The sequence below is a fragment of the Monodelphis domestica genome, chromosome 2 (genome assembly GCF_027887165.1).
Source record: "Monodelphis domestica isolate mMonDom1 chromosome 2, mMonDom1.pri, whole genome shotgun sequence".
Lineage (NCBI taxonomy): Eukaryota > Metazoa > Chordata > Mammalia > Didelphimorphia > Didelphidae > Monodelphis > Monodelphis domestica.
Genome location: NC_077228.1, coordinates 145041552 through 145064226, shown reverse-complemented (window position 1 = coordinate 145064226; position 22675 = coordinate 145041552). Strand labels below are relative to the sequence as shown.

The 22675-nt window shown below is 33.8% G+C and overlaps 1 protein-coding gene across 3 annotated transcripts in view; it reads right to left on the bottom strand.

The window, feature by feature from the left end:
- Window positions 1-22675, bottom strand: part of PLD5 (phospholipase D family member 5) — a 456336-nt gene that overhangs the window by 124129 nt on the left and 309532 nt on the right. For all 3 annotated transcript variants that reach the window (XM_001377837.3, XM_007481550.3, XM_007481551.2), the window contains one exon: window positions 11137-11264. In XM_001377837.3, coding sequence (XP_001377874.1) covers window positions 11137-11264 — 128 coding nt within the window. The remainder of the gene's footprint in view (window positions 1-11136; window positions 11265-22675) is intronic.

The window sequence follows — 22675 nt, the reverse complement described above, 5'->3', positions numbered from 1 at the left end:
AGTCTCCATTTTATTAAATATTCATTTCCTCCTAATGGATAATACTTAGTTTTTCTGGGTAAATCACTCTGGGCTGTAATTCTAGGTCCTTTGCCCGATAGCATATATTTCAAGCCCTTTAATCTTATAATGTAGAAGTTGGTAAATCTTGTATCATCCTGAGAGTGGCACTATGGTTTTTTAAAAATTTTGACTGCTTGAAATATTTCCTTCTTGACCAGGGAGTTTTGAAATTTGCTTATAATATTCCTGGGAGTTTTTGTTTTGAGATTTCTTTTAGGTGGTTATTAGTGAGTTCTTTCACTTTCTAATAAACTCTCTGCTTCTAGGATGTTGGGATAGATTTCCTTGATAATTTCTTGAAATGTGATATTGAGGGTCTTTTTTATATCAGGGTTTTGAGGTTGTTCAATAATTCCCAATTTATCTCTCCTAGATCTATTTTCCAGGTCAGCTGTTTTTCTGATGAGATATTTCACATTATTTTCTATTTTTCTTTCTTTAAATTTGTTTTTATTATTTCTTGATGTTTTAGGGAGTCACAAAATTTTAAAACCTTTAACTTCTGTCTTAGAATTAATACTTTGTATTGGCTATAAGGCAGAAGAGCTAATAATTGAGGTTCAATGACTTACCCAGGGTTACACAAATAAGAAGTGGAGAGATTTGAACCCAGGAATTCCTGTGTCTGGTCCTAGATGTCTTTCCATTGAGATATCTAGCTGCTCCTTGTAAATTCTACTTTTAAGAAGTTCTCTTCATTGAATTTTTGTACATCTTTTTCCATTTGGCCAATTCTATTTTTTAAAAAGTTATTCTCTTCAGGGTTCTTCATGCCTCTTTTACCATTTGGCCTAGTTTATTTTTACAGATCATTTTCTTTAGGATATTTTTGTGCCTTTTTTACTAACCTATTGACTTTTTTCATGATTTTCTTGCATTACTCATTCCCTCCTCCTAATTTTTCTTCTATTTCTCTTATTTTATTTTAAAATCTATTTTCAGTTCTTCCAGGAATGATTTTGTTCCTCAGACAAAATTACATTTTTTTCCTTTAGGCATTGTATGAAGTTGCTTTGATTACTTTATCTTCTTCTGAGTTTGTGTTCTTATCTTCCCTGTCACCATAGTAACTTTCTATGATCAGATTCTCTTCTTTTTTTTTGCCCATTTTCTCAGCTTATTTTTGACTTTTAAGCATATTGATTGATTCCCAAGTGGTATGATCAAAGGAGAGATATTCACTGCTCTCCTGGGCTGTATTCTTGCCTTTTAGCATCTACAAGCAGTCTTTACCATCCTGGAACTGTGTCTAGTGTTTCTTCTCTTGCTAATGTATCTTCATCCCTGGGGACTGTGACCCAGAATTGCTTATAGTCAATGCAACAGAATCCTGCTCCCAGTGCCAGCAAACAGTCTCTTGTAATATCCTGAATAGTTGTCTGTCCTCCTGATAATTCTATGAACTGAGGGCTCTGGAGCCATCATTGCCTATTCAGTTACTCCCAAGGCCTACTGTTGGCTTGCTGGGACATAGCCAGAGTTGGTAAAACCTCTGCTAGATTGCAGTCCATTCTCCTTCCAGTGAGACTAACTTCTGGACTGACCTTCTATTTTGTCTGGGGCTGGAAAATAGTTTCACCTTCTCCTTTGTTGGTTCAACCATTTCAGAAATAATTTTGAGGCATTACTGTTTTTTAACCTTTACCTTCCATCTTAGAACTTAGACAGAAGAGCAGTAAGGCTGGGCAATTTGCTCAGGGTCATCCACCTAAGAAGTGTCTGAGGCTAGAATTGAATCTGATTGAGGCATTATTTTAATGATATTTGGAGGGGTATTTGGCAGAATTTGGAAAAATATGATGATGATGTTCTTTCTTCCTAAATGGACCCTGGTATTTGAGACTTTAAAAGGAGCTCCACAACCACAAAGGAAGTCAGGGGATGGGGTGAGGCTGGTTTTGACAACCTATTCTTTTAAACTCATAACCCAGAGCACAGGTGAGTTTGAGGTAACTCAGATACTTAATGAAGTAATGGCAACTATTTGCCTTTAGTCCTCCATTTCTGCTCTCCTGCTCTCTTCCTATGTTAGTCACATTCAAAGCATTACTTCAAATTGTCTTCTAAGAATGGCCAGTTCAATCCCTAGATTCACCCTTAGAAGATCTCTAATATTTGTCTTAAAAAAGAATTTGGGTGATCATTGAGAATGATAGATAGGTGATTCCTGTTTGGGTGTAGGCTAGATCATATGGTTTTGAGGTCCCTTCTGATTCAGTGATTCTGTGAAAGAGTTAGAAGGCATATTCTATCTTGCTCTTACTTAATGAGCTGTGTGACCAAATCACTAACAGGTCTTCAATATTTTCATCTTTAAAACTAGACTAGATAATTACAAAATTCAGAGCAGCTCTAAAATTCTATGTTTCAAATTACATGACTCATTAACAAAATTTAAGTTGGCCTCTTCTCAATTTGTTCTTGTCTTATGAGAAAATTTCCTTTGAAAACATTTTCATACATTTTGATGATCAATGAACATATTGACTTCTCTTTTAACCCCCAAAATTATTCAAGAAAATCATCATTTTAGATATACTTTTTGGAAAGTTTCAAACTCTACCTTTTTAAAAAGCAGGAGAATTTAACTTTTCTTCCTTGTTCTTTTTACAGGCTTACACCCACATAGTCCTGTGGCTTGGATACTGCTGTTCTATTCTCCTCACTCACATACTGGCTGGAATTTTTTGTTTAGTTTTATCAACAATGCGTTTTTTCATCTCCTCTATGGTGCTTGCAAGGCCCCCAAGAGCCTTCATAAAATAAGACGCCCATGTGGAAAAATGTGATGGTGATGTTCTCATTCTTCCCAAATGGCCCCCGGTGTTTGTGACTTTAAAAGGAGCTCTTCAACCACAAAGGAGGCATGAGGTGTGGGGCTGGTTTTGACAGCCTATTCTTTTATACTCATAACAGGTGAGCTTGAGGTAACTCAAATACTTAATGTAAGAAAAAGTCTTTTTACGTCTATGTAATAATGGGCATTTTAATGACACTGAAGTTTGCAAAACCTCTTACATATATTATTTCATTTGATTCTCCCAACAATCCACAAAACAGGTATTATTAGTCTCTTTTTACAGATGAGGAAACTGAGGCTCAGAGAGCTTAAGAGACTTGTCTATGGTCACACAGCTGTCAAGCTAGCAAATGTTATAGGGGGGACTTGATACTTCATCTTCTTACCTGTCCTTCCTGCACTGAGCTCATACTATTGTGCTCACCTACTTGTATCTCTGTAGAATTTATTTCTAATTACATTATATACTATGACTTCCTTCATCTTAGATCAGCGGTTCTCAACCTCTCAATTTGTAGTAATGAGAATACATAATGCATATCAGGTATTTACATTCCAAATCATAACTGTAGCAAAATTACAGTTTTGAAGTAGCCACCAAAAGCTACATGAGGGGAAGGGTGGTAGTAACACAAATAGTGCTGTTAAGCCCTTTTCATTATTCAAATAACTAATGTTTACAGTAGAATCCAAATTCCTTGCCTTTTCCTTCCCCAATATTTTGGTTTATTCACTGTAGTTCTTCTAGCCTATGGATCATGCATCTTCTCACCAAGAAGTTGAACTCAATAACCCTGCTATATCTTTTTCCCCTAATCTTGAGGGGATAAGATTCTAAAATCCATTTTTTTCTTCAAGAGGTTGGTACTGCTGTGACACTCATTTCCTTTCTCTAGTACAATGAGTTCTGGAACTCTCAACTTTGGGATACTAAAGAGGTGCTTCCTAGGGATTGCTGATGTCTTTCTAGAAGCCTGGATTTCTAAAATGATGGTACAAGTATTCTTTTCAAGCTCTATGGGTGAAAGAGTAAGCAGATTTCATATATGACTCTACTTCAAAGCTGCCATCACTAGAGATGAGATGGGGCGGGGGGGGGGGGGATGTGTGTGTGTACATAGTGATCTGAATGAAGCTTTGTTAATTTTTAGTCTGTCTTTCAGAAAAGGCAAGAAGGAAAAGGAAATAATTGCCATTAACTTGCTTTTTGAGGGATTATCTATTTCGCAATGGTCCAGGTCAAAGAATTCATCGATGTCCTCCCTCCTGCTCCATATCCCAGAGAAGGTCACTATATTATAAACTAATTGCATTGATTATGGAACTGTCTTGATTAACATCAACCTGAACCCAAACTGCCAAAATTAGAATAGTTATTAGAAATTAAGCAAACTAAATTTTCTCTCTAAAGAATATTGGGAGAACCTGAATTTGAATTCTTAATTCCTTGCTTATTTACTGGATGACCTTGGTCCAATTAAACTCTTGGAGACTTTCCACATTTGAAAAGAGGTGTTGGACTAGATGATATCTAAAATCTCTTTCAGATGTCTTCTAATCTTAAATCTTTTAAACTACGAGTAAGAAATCACTTCTAAATAAATGAGTTAATTATAAGAATTCAGGAACATTGGGGCAGGGATGGTAGGAATTGTTGATGGAGATCTGTTATAATTTACATGCTTTACTTGAAATACATATACTCTGTCTCTCTCTGTCTCTGTCTCTCTCTTATGTGTACACACACATAGACACACACACAGACACACAAATAGAAAGAGAAAAAGAAATTCTGGAACAAAAGTAATAAATCTATAAGAAGCTTTAGACTTTGATGATTAAAACATACTAAAATTGAATAACTGACTTTATTAAATCGTCTTTTGCTTCTCTATAGCTAATGAATCACACTCCTGTCATCCTTCTTAAGGAAAGTCCCAATCAAATGATTGTGTATCATTTTTTGTCTTCTCTGCTTGGGAGAATTTCAGCATTTCAAACTGTTTTCCAATAATGGATTTATTCCAGGTGAGAAAATGAACATTATTTATTCTTCTATTAAGCCATATCTATAGCAAAGAAATAACATATTAATTCAACTAGAATTTTTATAACTCCATAATAACATTATTTAGATATTTCTTATGAAACACTTAATGGATGTGACTAAGAATCTAGTAAATTATTTCTCTGACCATTTTCTTGCCCTGGAAAGAACAGAAGCAAATAAATACTTCAAAGGGCATAACTCAGGTTCAAATCTATATGAAATGAAATGCCACAAACAGTTAAATAACATAACCTCATATTTTAGCTCACCAAATAGCAAAATCTTTGACTAGCACAGGGTGACTAGACCTTTACACTAGAAAACAGACAGGGGAAGGAGAAAAATGGATGATATATTTGCTTGTTTGTTATCATCCAAATGTTTGAAGTTCATCTGCTTACCCTGAAAAGTTCTGAGCCACAAGAATCCTGCTCTTCTCCCACACCACAACTAAAACCCCTCTCCTTAGTTCTCCAACCCTATTTCCTCTACCTCCTTTCCAGGGCTTCTAAGTGTTGCTATACTATCTTGGGGTCCACCTTCTATCATGAGCATCTGTCCCTCTTTCATGTGCCATTCAATTTCCTCCACCTCCTTCACAAGCATTATTAGCCAATGAGATTATACCATTAGGGCAGTGATGGTGAATCTCTTAGAGATGGAGTTCCAGACCCCACCCCTACCCGATCCCCCAGACCAAATGTTGTGCCCCCCATCCCTCTCTGCAGCCTCCATTAGCCCAGTCCCTCTGGCGTTCTAGTAAAGAACTTTGGCTGGTGATTGTAGGTGTGCCCTCAGAGAGAGCCCTGCATGCCCTTTTTGGCACCTGTGCCATAGATTCACAATTATGGCATTAGGGCATTGCTCCTTTTGTGTCTCAGTATCCCATTTTCTGCTTCCTTCTCTACTTCTTCTCAAGGGGTACAGGACTATTCCTTACTCTCACCCATTACACAAGTATAATGAATATCCTATACTCAACTGAGCAGGACTGGACCACAGCTCTCATAATTGAATTTGCACCAGCTGCCAGAACTCCCAATTAATAGGTTTATCAACCACTTCCTTTTGGACTTTTAAGTACATGAACAATAAGGAACTGAATACTCATTATGAAGGGAACTTGTTTGTTACTGAGTTATGAAACTCAGCCATAGCACTTTCTTCCTTTAGTTTCTGACTCACCAGAAAATATTTTGGACTTTAGTAAGATAAAATAGAATTATCTATCATTCAGAATAAGTAAGATTTCATGATGGCTAAATTACTAAAGTTCTTAATCAGAAAGAACAATTCTCTTTGAGGTTTTCTTTTTAAGAACCATTTTATGTGGTATGTTTACTATGGAAAAATAATTCTTTTCCTGATTATTATTAGAGAAAAAACAAACTTCTATGTCAACTATGATATTTTTTCTTCTAGGCAACTGAAGGACTTTTTATTTTGAAATCAGGAAGGTATTATATAAGTTTTAATGCCATTTTAGACTAAATGTTTAGAATACCCTGTACTCTAGAATAAGGAAAAGAGTCAGTATATGAAAAGAATCAAGAACATTAAAAGGAATATGAGAAAGATAATTTTGATTCACTGTATTATTTCTAATATAATTAATCAGGAATTTGTGGTGGTTATTATCTTGGAGTCATGAAGAACTGAGTTCAAATATGCCCTAGTCACCATCATGTCCTTTAACCACTGTCAAACCCAGGTCCTTCATTTAAAAAATGGGAATAATAACAGTACTTAACTCCAAGCTTTGTTGTAAGGATAAAATGAGATATTTAAATAAATTTTTCAAACCTTATAGCCTGTGTAAGTGTTAACTATTAGGTAGACTGATTTATCTTTGCCCAGAAAAAGGATTTACTGAAAATTAGCATTGTAGATAGGCCTTATTGGGGGAAAGTTTTTGTAAGTTCAAAAAATCAAACTATATTCAGTATTCAAGATTAAAACCACTTAATCTGCACTCATTTACACACAATCAATATGCTTAAATACTGCTGATTCTTATCTATTTATGCAGCTCTAATCTCAGTGCCTAGAAGAAAAAATATCTGGAGAGCACAAGGAAGCAAATGACTCCTCTATGACCATACCAGGGAAAATCTGACAAGAGAAGCCCTGAGGCTCAGATGAAAAGCTATACTTTGTAGGAGACATTAGTTCACTTTAATCCCACTTGAAGGGAGCACTTTTAAAATGGTCTCAGACTCACCAGAATGAGTCTTTGTCTCAGAAATTCAGAGCTGCCATATATAAACACCTGCTGGGTACAAGGCCACTGGATGTCTCATTGTGCTATGGAGTTGATGCTGGGTTATTAAAGGCTGGGCTCTCAGAACATCATAAGCTTTGGCAAGTTCTTCCATGCAGAAAAACTTCCAGTATGTAAAAGAAGAAAGATTGAGGCAATATTAACAGATCATCCTAATTAAGTAGTATTAGGAAGTGATTTTTAACATTTCCTTTGCCTAGGGTATAACTACTAAGAAAATCATTTGTTTAAAAAAACATTATCTTTTGATAGTTCACTTGTTTGGGAAATCAGTCTGGTTAGAGTTTTAAGAAAACAATTAATCTGTCTTAGAGCCCTGAGACACCAAATGCTTGGGTTTTTTGTTTGTTTGTTTGAATTCTTAAATGAGAGCTAATAAATACAAGAATGAATGGAGGACACAGACTGCCTCAATGATGTGTATATAAAGAACTGAAGAATTTAAGTAAATTACTGGGGGGAAAAGGGCAAATATAATTTATCTAACATAGAAAATGAGAATTTGGCTATAAATTAGAACTTATTATTATTATTATTGCAGATGGGACCTAGAATCTGAACAGAGAAAGAAAAGAGAGATTAAAGGACTCTTTTAGAATCATGTAAAAGAGAGACATTAACTCTCTCTCTTAACTAGTCTTTTGAGTTAAATTCAGCTGAACAGGGGAAGAGTTAGAAGAAGAGAGTCAGAGAAGTCACTCAGCAGGTTACCTGGCTTGGCTGAGATGTGCTTAATAAGGTGTTAATCTTATATATGTATAGATGTATATATCTTATATATGCATATACATTAAATATAATGTGTATCAAATAAACTTCTTGTTAGAAGCATAGGCTCAACTCAATGGATGTGTTTATCAAGGAGCGTTAATGGATAGTTACAAAGCCTGAATGATGAAGTTTATAGTTACAGAGTTATGAGTTGCCATAAGCACATGGATTTTGCTCAGTCATGATTTTCCTGTTAGGTTTATGCCAGTGGATGCTTCCACTCTGATATAAATTGCTGGGTAAGTATGATCAGAGTATATAAATAGATTATAATAAAATTAGTATTATTGTATTTAAAATATGTGATTGTGATAAAATTAGTATTATTGTATTTAAAATATGTGAGCATCTATGATATTGTTATTGCTTTGCTTATTCCCAAGTAAGTGGTCATGTTGAAGGTCTAAATGTAACAACATTCAAGTGACTCAGCCAAATAAGCTGTTCATACTGAAAACTGGAACCTGGAAAAAGGCAAAGATATCAACCAATATGATCATCAATTGTGGCACAAGGTGAGTTAAATCAAATAGTCACAATATGAAAGCCAAAAGAGACCAGGAACCACTTCAGTCCACAAACATTTGATCATCATGTAATTTCCAAAGGGAATATCAGTTTAAAATGAAACTTACTAAGGGAAAAAATTAAATAAGATGGCAAAAGATTATAGACAATTCCTTTATAATATGAAAAAAATCAGGGAAAACAAAAACAAATATATAGAAAAGTTGGGATAAGATGCAGTTGAGTTATAAAACATCAAGAAAGCTAACATATAACTGAAGAGACTACAAATGGATGGAAAACATAATAAATTTGTCTGTATTTATACAACAATTAATTTTCATCATCAGTGGCAAGAACTACCACATTGGCTTCCTAACCCCTGTCTTCAATGAAAATGGAAATGTCACTTAAGAAGATAAAGGAATGAACCTCATTTATGTTATATCGAGTATCTCAAGGAAATTTATTTTAGAGGTGACACAGATATAGAAGCACTCAGAGAAAGTTTTATGATAGCTCAGATAAAAGTAATAATAATTTCCCTCCAAACAAAAGCACACCAAAACCCCACAGATGATATTATTAAGTACACAAGATAACTTATGAAGATACCAATAAATATCAATCCATATATTTATAAAATCCTTACTGATGAGGATCCCTTTACCCTTCCTAGACTATTGTTCATGTTGATACTCTTGGTTTGTTATTCAGTCATATCTGACTCTTCTTGGCCCATGAACCACTGATGTCCACGGGGTTTACTTGGCAAAAATCCTGAAGTGTTTTGTCATTTCCTTCTCTAATATATTCTTATGTCAGACTATTAGAAGTTAAGTAACTTGCCCAGAGTCGCTCAGCTGGGATGTGTCTGATACTGCATTTGAACTCAGTTCTTTTGGACTCCAGACCTGGTGCTCTAGCCACAGCCACCAGCTGCCATTCCTTGATCCTTTCACAAAACAATGCTCCTGGCTCCATCCTACCGTTTATTAATATATTACTCTAATTTTTCCATCATGGCATGAAGATGATCCATGAATCCAAAGCCATCTATGCTCCTTTAGGGAGACCAAACTGGAAATGCTTTAACTATAGTCAATGATCCATTAAGTATATATAAAGTGATTTGTCAACCTTATATTAGTCTATAAATGTCAGTTCTTCTTATGCTTTTTAATGGTTATTATATAAGACTAAGTCTAGATGATCCCAAGAATTTTGGTGATGAATTTTTATTTATATCAAATCTCTACTAAGTTGGTTTCAGTGAAAGGAATAATCAACTAATAAAATCATAGACCCCCAAAGTGAATACTGCATGACACATATTTATAAAACATTCTCTTTATATAATCTTGGGAAGGGTTAATAAGTTCATTATTAATCTTCTTATTTTATTGAAAAGAAGCTTGCCTAATAATAATAATAGGATTCAAACACAGGTCGAATGTCCTCTCCATTAAACCAAACTGTCTCTTCCACACAATCCTGACCTACTCATATCTTCTATAGTCCAGAACAGAAACACATACAGATTTATGCATACAACGGAGGCAGGCAAAGGGTGAGAATTGGGGAATAAATAGTCTAATAAGAGAACCTTAGATTTACTTAATGTGACATTATTTATTTTTCTTTTCCTTAGGATAATTTAGGGACACCTCAAGATATAATTCCTTTTCATCATAGAGTCATAGATTGAGAGAAAAAAGGATTAGGAAAGTTAAGTTACTTGTCCAAGGTCACAGAAGTAGTATATGCAAATTGAACCCAGGCTCTGACTCCAGTACCACTGCTCTTTCCATGGTATCATGCTGCCTCCTTAAATTTGTTTACTATTTTAAGTGTCATGAATTGTTAAACACAGTGACTAAAATATAAAATAGGATCTGAAGTTTCCATTGTTGTCAGCTTTGCATGCCTATGCAATGGAAGCTTCAGGTTTTACAGATAAACCATGTATAGGGTGTCTCTTAGTGAAATTTTCATCTTGTAAGGTTTAAAACTAAAGTAATTATGTAACCATAAAAAATATTCTAAATTAATTTATTAAATAAATAAACTAAAAAAAAACTAAAGTAAAACTTTCAGGACTCCCTGTAGAATGACAAGACAATGATTTTTTTAAATTCAGTGTGACTTACCTCTAATATACATAGGCTTACTGAAACTATCTGATATTCCATAAACATCTTCAGAAAACTCATTCATTGTCAAAAAGTGGAAAGAAAACTGCTTATTCATTTTGAAATTTATTAGAATTGAATGATTGTAAACAGCAAAATAAAATGAATAAAAGTCATGAATCACAAACTAGTGTTTTTTTTTCATTCCCATAAAATGCTTAAACTCATTTTGAAAATCTGAATTTGACTCACTTAAATGATACACCAACCTGCTCTGCTGTGCTCCAAACTGTACACAGCTTCTGAGATGCACGTTTGGAGAAATGGTTTATTTCTGTTACAATAATTCTGCTACGGAAGGGCTAAATCGTTTTCACGTGAAATGAACAGTTTCAGCCATCACAAACACATCGCTTGAGATACAAAAATAATGAGAAAATGGTCTGGTTTCCCAAGACATGGTAGAGGGCTAGGTGAAGAGTAGCTTTTGGACATTGTATATTCTTTGACTGATATCATGTGAAAAAGTTACCTGCCCTAGTGACCTCCAGTCCAAGCTGGCACTACCAATGTATATGTGCTGTTTATCAACGATCCAGAAGGATGACTGGAGTCGACCTTTGTTGTAGGCATTCATGTCGATGTATGTCACCTCTGCGCCTAGGAGGGCAAAGACATAATATTAAAAATCTCTACTTTAATGTTCAATGCTTATGATAAATCATTCAATTAATCAAAACAAGCTACAAAATTCTCAAAGCTTTCCATCAAGCACAGCTAGTAAGCAGTGAAAGGAAGATATTTTAGTAATAGCAAAAGAATGAATATTACAGAATGAGAAACCCCAACATAGGAAGGAACCTCAGAGCTTCTCAAGAACCTAACCCGGAGCCTTCACCATATCACCTAGTCAATAAATACTTGATGAATTAATTTGAATCCCCTTATCTAAACTCTTCACTTTACATAGGGTGTCAAAGAGGATGAAACAGGAGGCAGCGAATTGTCTGGAAAAAAACAACACTTGGTGAACCTAGAGAAAGTTAGGTGTGCAATGGATAGCATTCTGATCCTGGAATCAAAAAGACCTGACTTCATATTTGACCTCTGTTTTAACCTCTGTTTGTTTCCTCATCTGTAAAATGGGGATAATAATAACATTTCTTGGGGTTATTGTAAGAATCGAATGAGATGATAATAATTGTAAGATGTAAGCACTATGTAAATGTTTAAAAAAATCAAAATGGGTGGTAGATCCACAGTAAGAATTATGTAAACTCATTGGACCTTTGCTTTCTTATCTGTTCTTTCTATTATTGCACATTTTCTCTTTCCTTCTCTTATTGAATGCAGATTAGACTTCTAAACTCATGTTTTATGTCCCAAGATTCTAAGACATATGTTTCCACAGAATATTTGATATTTTCTGATATCTTGTGCTATTTTCTTACTTTTCTGGCATACTAAAATATATAACTCTGGTTCCTATATTATTTTCATATCTAGTAATATAACATCAATACTATGTGCCACTGGAAAATATCTTTTATGCTAACAGAAAGTAATTTACCATTATATTTCTTACCCTGTAATAAATTTGCCTTGTGTACATTTGATTCAATTTAAGATATTTATTAAGGCTCTACCATGTACAAGATACTTTATTAGGCACTGGGGAGACAAAGTTCAAAATGAAACTGTTCCTGCACTCCAGAATCTCATATTGGGTAGGTAGGTGGATAATATGTACATAGTTGAATAAATATAAAGTAGGAAGAGAAAGGAATTAAGAAAATCTTAGACAAAAAGCTTTAGGAAAAATTGAGAAGGGAGAAAGCATACAAATCTGGAGGCAAAGAAAGATTCTTAAAGTTGTATAATATATCTATATATATTATATACTATAGATATTAGAAATGCATAATGAGTCAAAATAGGCTCTGTCTTACACTCATTATGCCAAGTTAACTCCCTCAGTACTGCTTTCCAAATTGGCTTTTGATTCTAGCCACAGAGAAAACTCAAATTACCATAAAAAAATAGAAAACCTAATTACCCATGAAAGGTAGGCTCTAAAATTTATTTGAAAAGTCACATTATGCAGACTGAGGCATATAAGGCTAAAGGAAGGACTTAAATAACCAAATGACCAAAAAGGAGTCAGAGGGAATAAGAAGAAAGTAAAGAAGGGAAAATAATGGAGGTAAATGCAGGGTTTCATGCAAAAAATTATTTTTTAAATAAAGTCTGAAGTTTATTGTCCTAATAAGATTGCTCATATGTCACACAAATTGTGACATGTGAAAAGAAATTTCATTGGGAATGGGAAAAGAAATAATGTGTACCTTTAACTACGAGAATGTTTCAAGAAAAGAAACTCTAAATGCTAGAGTATCTACATAGAAATCTCTTCTTGTCAACAACATATTATTCATTTCATTGATCATTATTTACACTTAAGGGGGTTTACCACCTTAGAACCATTTAGAGATCTCTGCCTTGCCATTTCTCTCAGCATAGAAACAAGTTATATTATTTAATTTAAAATTGCATTTACAAACTAATTTTGGGATTTCTCTTTTGATTCTTGACATGAATCATCTTCATATTTCTTTGTAATATTTGCATGTAAAGGGAAACAAAGCTGAAACTTTTACTATTTGTATTTCAGACTTGAATATAAAACATTACAGTAATCTTATTAAATGTACAGCATTAATTAATTTTTATTTTATGTTAATGTAAAATTGTAATTAGCAAGCTTTGTTAAACAAAAATATGGAATTCTTCCTTTAGAGAACGCTTTTATTAACAATATATTTAGATGGTTGTTTCACATGATATTTTCAAAGACTAGGCATTTGTCTAATAGGCAAGCATATTTATTTTAATGGAAATTTTTAAAGATTTGAAAAATGTAACTTCTCCAATTTTTTTAAAGAGTCTTTCACAATTTAAATAGGAAAACAAAATGGTATATTTATCCATGCTTATCATGTGGTTTTCTTGAGGGATTCTTACTTCTTTGAGAGATTACATATAACATAGATACTGTAGTCAATATCCTTCAAGAAAATGGTCGATGATAGTTGTTGACACACTTTTTGATCTGATCACTCACTTATTTAATTGAAAGATATATGAACATTTATATACTATAGGTTACATTTTGCTAATGCTTACTTTTTGATTCCCAAAATTTAACTGATAGTTTAAAATGTATTATTTTAATAGCTTTGTTATACATCAAAGAATCCCACGGTAATATGAAGTTTAGAACAAAACTTTCAATGGGGTAGAGTGGATTAAACTGTTACTTAAACATGAATGGGTAACAAATCTTGATAGTTAACACTAATACAATTCCAGAGGTGGATAATTTATAAAATATTCCAGTTGGAGGGGATTTCAGTGGCCATCGGATCTAACCAACAACTATCTGAATAATATCTGCTTCATGTCTGAGAAATGGCCATCTCTCCTTGAAGACCTTCAAATAAAGGTCTAACCTCTAAGAGAAGCCCACTCTTTCACTTTGTGATCTTTATGCCAGTGGTGGGAAACCACTGAACCTTCATAAGCAAGCTAGTGATAAAGTTTGATCTAAGCTTCAGAAATAATCATTTAGCAGCTTAATGGAAGATGGGATGGAGAGAAGAGATTGGGAATCGGTAATATTAATTAAGATACTATTGTTATAATAGTTCAGGTGAGTTGTGAGAAGGGCCTGAAATCCAACCTATTTTTATATAGTATCATCTTGAGGTCTTTGGCCCTGCTGTCTTCCTCTGTTTTCTTTCTAGCTTATCAATGTCCTTCATAAATTGTGGTACTCAGAACTGAACAGAATCCTTTTGATGTACTCTGATTAGGGAAGTGCACACTAGAATTATCACCTCCCTAGTTTTGTCCACTATGTAACTTTTTTTCATCCTTATAGTATTTATTTATTTATATCTCATTTCCTCCAGGATTTTAATATGTATTCTTTACATTTGCTGCAGAAACAATTCTTAAAATTCATTTTCTGACATTTTATAATCTAAATTATTTTCTTCTCTCCCTCCCTTTTACCACTCCACAATATGGCAAGCAATATGATAAAGATTTATACACATACTATCATGCAATGCATATTTCTATATTCATCATGGGAAAGAAGACACATATCATACACACAAATAAATACTCATGAAGGATATAAAGGGAAAAATAGCATCCTTTGGTCTGCATTCAGACTCCATCAGTTCCTTTTTGGTAGTGGAGAGCATTTTTTATTATCAGTCCTTTGGAGCTGTCTTGGATCCTTGCATTGTTGACAGTAGTTATGTCATTCATAGTTGAACATGCAACATTAACATAATTGGGTATAATGTTCTCCTAGTACTGGTCACTTCAAACTTCTTAATATCTTACAACATTTACCAAGAAAAGTTCAATATATATATATATATATATATATATATATACACACACACACACACATATATATATATATATATATATATGATCTAGGCATAAAGGGAGACATCATAAGCAAATTAGAAGAACATGGAACATGTTACCTATCAGATTTATGGACAGGAAAAGAAATTATAAATAAACAAGAAGTAGAAAGCATTGGGAGAGGTAAAATGAATAATTTTAAGTGCATTAAATTGAAAAATTTTTAGAAATAAAATATATAATGCATAATGCAACAAAGATTAAAAGGCAAACAGTAAGTTGAGAAAAAATGTTATGGACAATTTCTCAGAGTACCTCGGACAGAGGTCTTGTAACTAAAATGTTTAGAGAACTTTGTCAAATATATTAGAATATAAACTATTACTCAATTGATAAATGGTCAAAAGATATGATGGTTTGGGGATGAAGAAATCAAAGCTATATATAACCATATAAGTGTTCTAAAACATAGATTAGAGAAATGCAAATCAAAACAATTCTGGAATATCTTCTACCTATCAGATTAGATAAAATGATAAATGGAGAAAAAGGCAAATGTTGGAGGGAGGTGGAAAAATGGGGAAACTAATACACTGCTGGAATAAGTGTGAACCAATGCAAGTATTTTGGAGAACAACCTGGAATTATGCTTATAGAATCATAAAACTGTGCATACCTATTAACTGAGCAATATTACTATTGGGCTTATTTCCTAAAGAAATCAGGGAAAAAGGAAAAGAATATATATATGTATATATATAATCAGCTTTTTTGTGGTATCAAACAACTGAAGGGCTATTCATCAATTAGGGAATGACTAAGCAAGGTGTGGTATATTATAGCACCATAAGAAATGAGTGGAATAGATTAAGTATTCAGTACAACTAGTAAAAGACCATAATGACCTAGTGTTTAATAAACCTAAAGATCTAAACTTCTGGAGCACAAAATCATTATTTGTCAAAATTTTCTAGGAAAATTGGAAAGCAGTTTGGCAGAAACTAGATATAGACCACATCTCATACTATATAAAAGATAAAATCAAAATGGGATCATGATTTAGACAAAAAGGATGGTGTCATAAGCAAGTTAGCAGCACATGAAATATTTTACCTGACAGATCTATGAATGAGGAAAGAATTTTTGATCAAAAAAGAGATAGAGGGGATTATAGGATGAAAAGGAGAATTCTGATTATATAAACAAAAACCAATGCAGCTAAAATTATAAAATAAATTGGAAACTGGAAAAAATTTAAACATCAAGTTTCTTTGATTAAGGTCTCATTTCTCAGTATATAGAGAACTCTGTCAAATTTATAAGAATATGAGTCATTCTCCAGTTGGTAAATGGTCAAAAAATATGAATGGGCAATTTTCAGAAGAATAAACCAAAGCTATTTTTAGTCAGATTAAAAACAGTCTAAATCACTATTAATTAGAGAAATGCATATTAAAACAACTGTGAGATACAATTTTATACCTATCATTTTGATTAATATAACAGAAAAGGAAAATGACAAATATTGGAGAGGATATGAAATAATTGAGACACTATTGTACTGTTTGTAGAATCATAAATTGGTCTGATCATTCTTGAGGCACTTAGGTGGTACAGTGAATAGAAAGCTGGACCTGGAGTCAGGAAGACTCTTCTTCCTGAGTTCAAAACTGGTCTCAGATATCCACTAGCTGAGTGGCCCTGAACAAGTCACTTTGTCCTGTTTGTTTGTTTTTTTAATATGTAAAAAGAACTGGAGTTGGAAATGGCAAACCACTCCAGTATCTTTGCCAAGGAAATTCCGAAGTGGTTCATGAAGAATTGGACATGACTAAAATAGCTGAACAACTAGGAGGAAACTCCATTTAGCAAGGTAGATCAGTACCTGTTTTGCAACTTAGTCTTGGAAGTTTCCTGAGATGCTGAGGGATCAAGTAACTGTCTCAGTCACACATCCAATGTCTGTCAGAAATGGGACTTGAACCTAGATCTTGACTCTAAGAATAGTACTCTTAACTGCTATGCCACTAACTTCCCAAAGATTTTATTTAAGGTTTTGGGATATTTCCTCTAAGTATCCCACTGTGTATTTGCAATAAATTAAAAAAAAAACATATCTACTGTTTTAGAATTTATCCTAAATACTGGTTCCAAGGAAGAAAAATGGTAAGGACTAGGCAATTGGAATTAAGTTACTTGCCCAGGGTTATACAGCTAGGAAGTGTCATGCCAGATTTGAACCCAGGAAAACCAGGCAATTAGTTGGCAAATATTGATCTAACAGTGTCAGAAATAAAGATTTGATCTACTTTTGAAACCACATTATTCAAAAATTTGGACAATTATTCACTCCATCCTACCTCTTGACCCATCACCATCTAAAACATGATCCCTTTGATTTAGGCACTTATAGTACCTAAGTTTTTCTACATTTAAAAAGAGAAAATGATTAACTGTATGGAAAAAAATGAGAAGGAAAATATATATAGTACTTATGGGAAGAAGGGGGAAACCTGTATGATTTCTTGATAGGAAGAGTTTGAAAATCTTCAGAAAAAATGAGAGAAGTTAGAAAAAATGTGTGCCTATTACATGTAAAGTTAATACAAAGTGAGCATAAATTATTATCTGCTTTCTATTTCTAACCAGCAGTTTGTTGGTAAAATCCCATTTTATAGTGGAATAAATAGAAGCCCCATCAATGAGACCTACAACCCAATATTTCAATTAATACATTCGATATTCAATGTAATCGATCAATATTTACAAGGTCCAAGGCAAAGCAACTTGAACAGCTCCTTAGAAGTTTTTGTTTTTCTTTATAAGTAACAGGATGTGACCAGAAGAAATTGGTTAAGAAAGATTATGATAGATATAAATGAAGATGGATCATAGAAAATAAAACTTGATGAAACTCGAGGAAAATTTTTTTAAATGAGAATTTTAGTTTTTAGAGAGACCATATGAAAAATAAAGGGGATCTGGCCAATAAATTTTGGTTGCTGTAAAATAGCTACTTCTATTCTTGAGAGCCTGCTGGTGCCCTATTTTCCATTTCCAAACAATCAGGCTGACCTGAATAGGCACTCTTATTTATCACCCACACAGGTACAGTATATAAGACATAGGCTTTGTCTAGTAAGAACTGAAGTCCAGCTGACTGTGGCTATCAGGTGAGAAATGCAAATTATACCAAGCACTCAAATTGTGTAATTGAAAACCAATTAGCATACTAGAATGTTTTAGAAGTGATCATCTATTTCTCATAATAATATCTCACATTTATATAATATTTTAAGGCTTACAATATTTGTTCATAATCTTGATTATAAGGAGGTAATGTGGTGCAGTAAAATGAATACTGGATTTGTAGTCACACAATCTGGGTTTAAATCCCAGTTCTCTGAATTGTTAGCTCTTTGGCTTTAGGGAAGGCAACTAAATCTCACTGGAGTCTCTAAAACTTTCTCTTCATTTATAATCTTCTTGAGGACAAAGTATTTCTTTTCTTTTTGTTTTTGTATTCCCAGCACCCAGCACTGTGAGTGGTCATAGAGTAGATATGTTATGAATGCTTGTTAATAGGTCTTGTGAAAGAAAAACTGAATCAAACTTTGGCATTTCTGCCCCAGTTTTCCAAGAAAAGAATAGAGGACATTGTACTAAATTTATTGTAAAACCCCAAAACTACCCTTACCCAAAACTTTCTTGCAAAGAATTCCTTAGAATTATAACTTATAATTATAATATTAGAATAGGTTAGCATAGGATAGTGATAGAGTGATTGAGGGAAGATTTTATTTTTAGGGGAGTAGTTAAAAAGTAGATTTAGTAGCTTGGTAAGTATAATAAATATAAGTGATCTTGAGAAGGTCACAACAACAAAAAAGGGAACGATTGTGGAAAGGAAAACTGAATCAAGTTTTGGCATTTCTGCCACTGAGGTGGAGGAGACAACAGTTGGAATGTTAGAGTGAAGACTGTTGAACAGTGAAGGCAGTTGGATAGGGGAGGGGCAACTGGGAGAGTGACAGTTGCTCTCGAGTGGTTACTCTCTTTCCTGGCCCTTGGACTAGAAGGAGTGCTCTCTCCCTGTCTCTGGATAGAAGTATCTCTATTCCTGGATTTTTCCGTAATGTGTGCTCTCCCTGAATTCCTGTGGATCGTGTTATCGAACAAAGGGATTTAAGGGGAGCAGCTTGAACTGTAGCACTGGTCTTTAGGGTGTTAGCCTGAAGAGACAAGCCCAATCACCTCTGAAAATCAGAACCTTTTCTTCCTTTTGCTGTCTAATGCTAAAGATTTTGAACTTTTTAAAAGCTAGCATAGATTAGCATAGACAGGAATAAAAGAAACCCTCCACCAGTCTGTTAGGCCTGAGAGAGACTCAAACCATGTCTGTGGCAAAGTATAGGGAAATCCCTATTCCCTGTATCCTGATATCTTTCAAAATCCAACTTATTATTAAATCATCTTTAGTTAAATAATGCAGTCAGATATCTTTGTAAGGATGAGGGGACCCTGAAGGGAGTAAGGGTTTTTAGGGGAGAAGGTTCTCTGTAACCTCAAATACCCAAATCTTGAGCTGCCTGTCCGTGCCTCTCCTCCCTTTCACCTGTGGTTAATATCTATAAGAAGACTATTTTCTTAGAGTCTACAGAAGAAGGATAATATATGTATCATAGGGTTCTGAAAAGATCATATGATGAAGTACATATGAAATGCTTTTAAAAATCATAAATGTTACAAAAATGTAGCTGCTAATGATAATCACCCCTCTCATCATCTCTTTTTCTTATCTTTTTTGATAAGGTTTAGAGAGAAAAGTCACTGAGACATGTGCCTTGCCTAGAGAAAACCAAGGTATTTGTAAGCATCATCTTTATCTATTTTTTTTAAAAAAACCCTTACCTTCCGTCTTGGAGTCAATACTGTGTATTGGCTCCAAGGCAGAAGAAGAGTGGGAAGGGCTAGGCAATGGGGGTCAAGTGACTTGCCCAGGGTCACACAGCTAGGAAGTGGCTGAGGTCATATTTGAACCTAGGACCTCCCATCTCCAGGCCTGGCTCTCAATCCACTGAGCTACCCAGCTGCCCCCAAAGCGTGGTAAGGGCTAGGCAATGGAATCAAGTGACTTGCCCAGGGTCACACAGCTAGGAAGTGTCTGAGGCCAAATTTGAACCCAGGACCTCCCATCTTTAGGCCTGGCTCTCAATCCACTGAGCTACCCAGCTGCCCCCATCTTTATCTATTGATTCAATTTAATCTCCAAGTTCAAAGTCTTCAGCCTGTATTTTTCTTTGGTATATATTAAGAATTTTATATTTAATGAGTTCAAATTGTAATTTGATACAGTAGTAACATTTTCATATAATAACCAGCACTAAGTTTTGCAAAGAGCTTTATAAATTTTTACTTCATTTGATTCTCACAACAATATTTTAAGGTAATGCTATTATGGTTGCCCTTTTATAGCTAGGGAAACTGAGGCAATGTTAAATGACAAGCCCACAGTCACTTAGTAACTATATGAGGTTGAATTTGAACTGAAGTCTTCCTGACCCTAGGTTCAGTTTTCTATCCACTATATTCTCTAGTTGTTTTTTTTTAAATAATAATGCACTTTTCAATATGCTTTTCAAAATTCAGTATTCAATAAGCCATATAATCTCCTTTTAATCATAAGCATTAAGAGACCACTGTACTATTTTGAATGAATCACCCCCTTTTTTAACTTGATAGTCATATTCAGTTCTATTCAGGTATTATAATAAAACAATTTAAGATTAGGTCGAATCATACTTAAACTGCTTCCATGAAAAAGGCCATATTTTATATAAATAGTTCTTGAAATTATTGTGATAGTTGTATGAGTTCAATAGATAATCTTTTCCTATGTGGACATCAACTACTTTAGTGTTCTCACTAAATCTATTTATTTGAATCTATTTTTTTTTACCTTTGTGGCATATGACTAAACCATAATTGTGAAATGTAATCAAAAGTTTTGTGAGAATCAATGAAACTATAATAAGCATATGGACATTTTTGGTGACTTGCTCAGTAATCAAAGAAATGACAAATAAGCTTTTTTGTGTGTTCCAGTGCCATTTTTCCTCCTTAACAAAAATATCCTATTCTCGTGATTATGGGTTTTTAGAAAAAAAACATTTTATTATATTATCTTTGAATGTTTACATAATATATATATGTATATAAACATGGAACTGATATAAATTTTGAAATTTCTAATGTCTTCATCCTTCAATAATAAATACATGATGCTGTCTGTTAAGAAATATATCAAGCTTATATCAGAGAGAAAGCTCAGAAAGTATATTCCTAATAATTTCTGTGGCCCAGTATGGTATGCTTATATCAGTAATTATATGTCTCATTCAGATCAGGTTGTGCAGAAGTTAAGAATTTGCTACTTCCCTTGGTTTAAATATTCTGTCATGAATTATATTAACAATAGACAAGCTTTCTGTTTTGTATTTAACTCAAGTTATATTTTCCTTATGTTGAAATTCTTTTATCAGAAATTTTTCATAAAGGATTCTCTCTCTTCTCTATTTATATGCCGAATTCTTTTATTCTTTGTATTGCTTTGGCTAGTTGCATCAACTTAAATTTTTGCATTTTTCTCTTAGTTGCCAATTTAAGAATGCAAAGAATTCGTTGTTTTCATGTTGTTTCTCCATTTATACTCTGCTTTGTACTTTCTCTGTGTCCACAGAACTTATCTCTAAAGAAATATTTACTGCCTGACTGATTTATAGAAGGACATGGAAAAGAAGTCAAGAATGGGTTGTGATTTTCACCGATGGATAGACTCTCCATATCAATAAGATCATGGTGCTTTGAAATATTGAAATTTCATGGGCTATTTTCTCACTACCCACATCCACAAGTTCCTCTACAAGGGTTAAAAGAAATGGCTTATATATAATCTCAAGGACTTCATCATCTAAATCAGCTTTCCTTATCCTAGAAATCTTTACCTAATTGATGGCTTTTGTATAATTCTGCATTTTTATTCATGGCATCTCAATTTGGCCTGGTTTTATTTGACTTTATCTGAGGACGGATTCCTAACATGAGTAGGAAAATGGGAAAAAAAATTTGCTCCCTTTTACTTCTGAACCTCCTCATGATCACTTGCTTTATTTTTACTTCTTTCATTTTGGGAACTATTTTCATTACTCAAGTGAAATTTAAGCATTAATAAAGAAAGTTAAAATGGGTAGGGTTGTACAAACTCCTTAGCCTTCCATAGGGAATCTTTTGTTCTACAACAAAAAAGCATTTCTGAATAAACATAAAAGGGTTTTCATAAATTCTTCTATCATAAAGGTATTCAATTCCACTTAATAGTGGAACTGGGGGAAAATTACAGAGCTTCTAAAAATATGAGAGTTCACCATGGGAGGTATTAGCTAACATATTAGTATATGTGTTCTGATGCTTATTCTCTTCTTAGTTCATAAATTCTTCCTTTTCCAGTGCTCGATTTAGAGAAATTTAATCACAGCTTGTGGAATCTATTCTCAACTTAAATGTGTCAGTAAAGACTTCAGCTCACTGCTTGTTTCACCTTGAAATGACAGCCTGAACCCTACAGA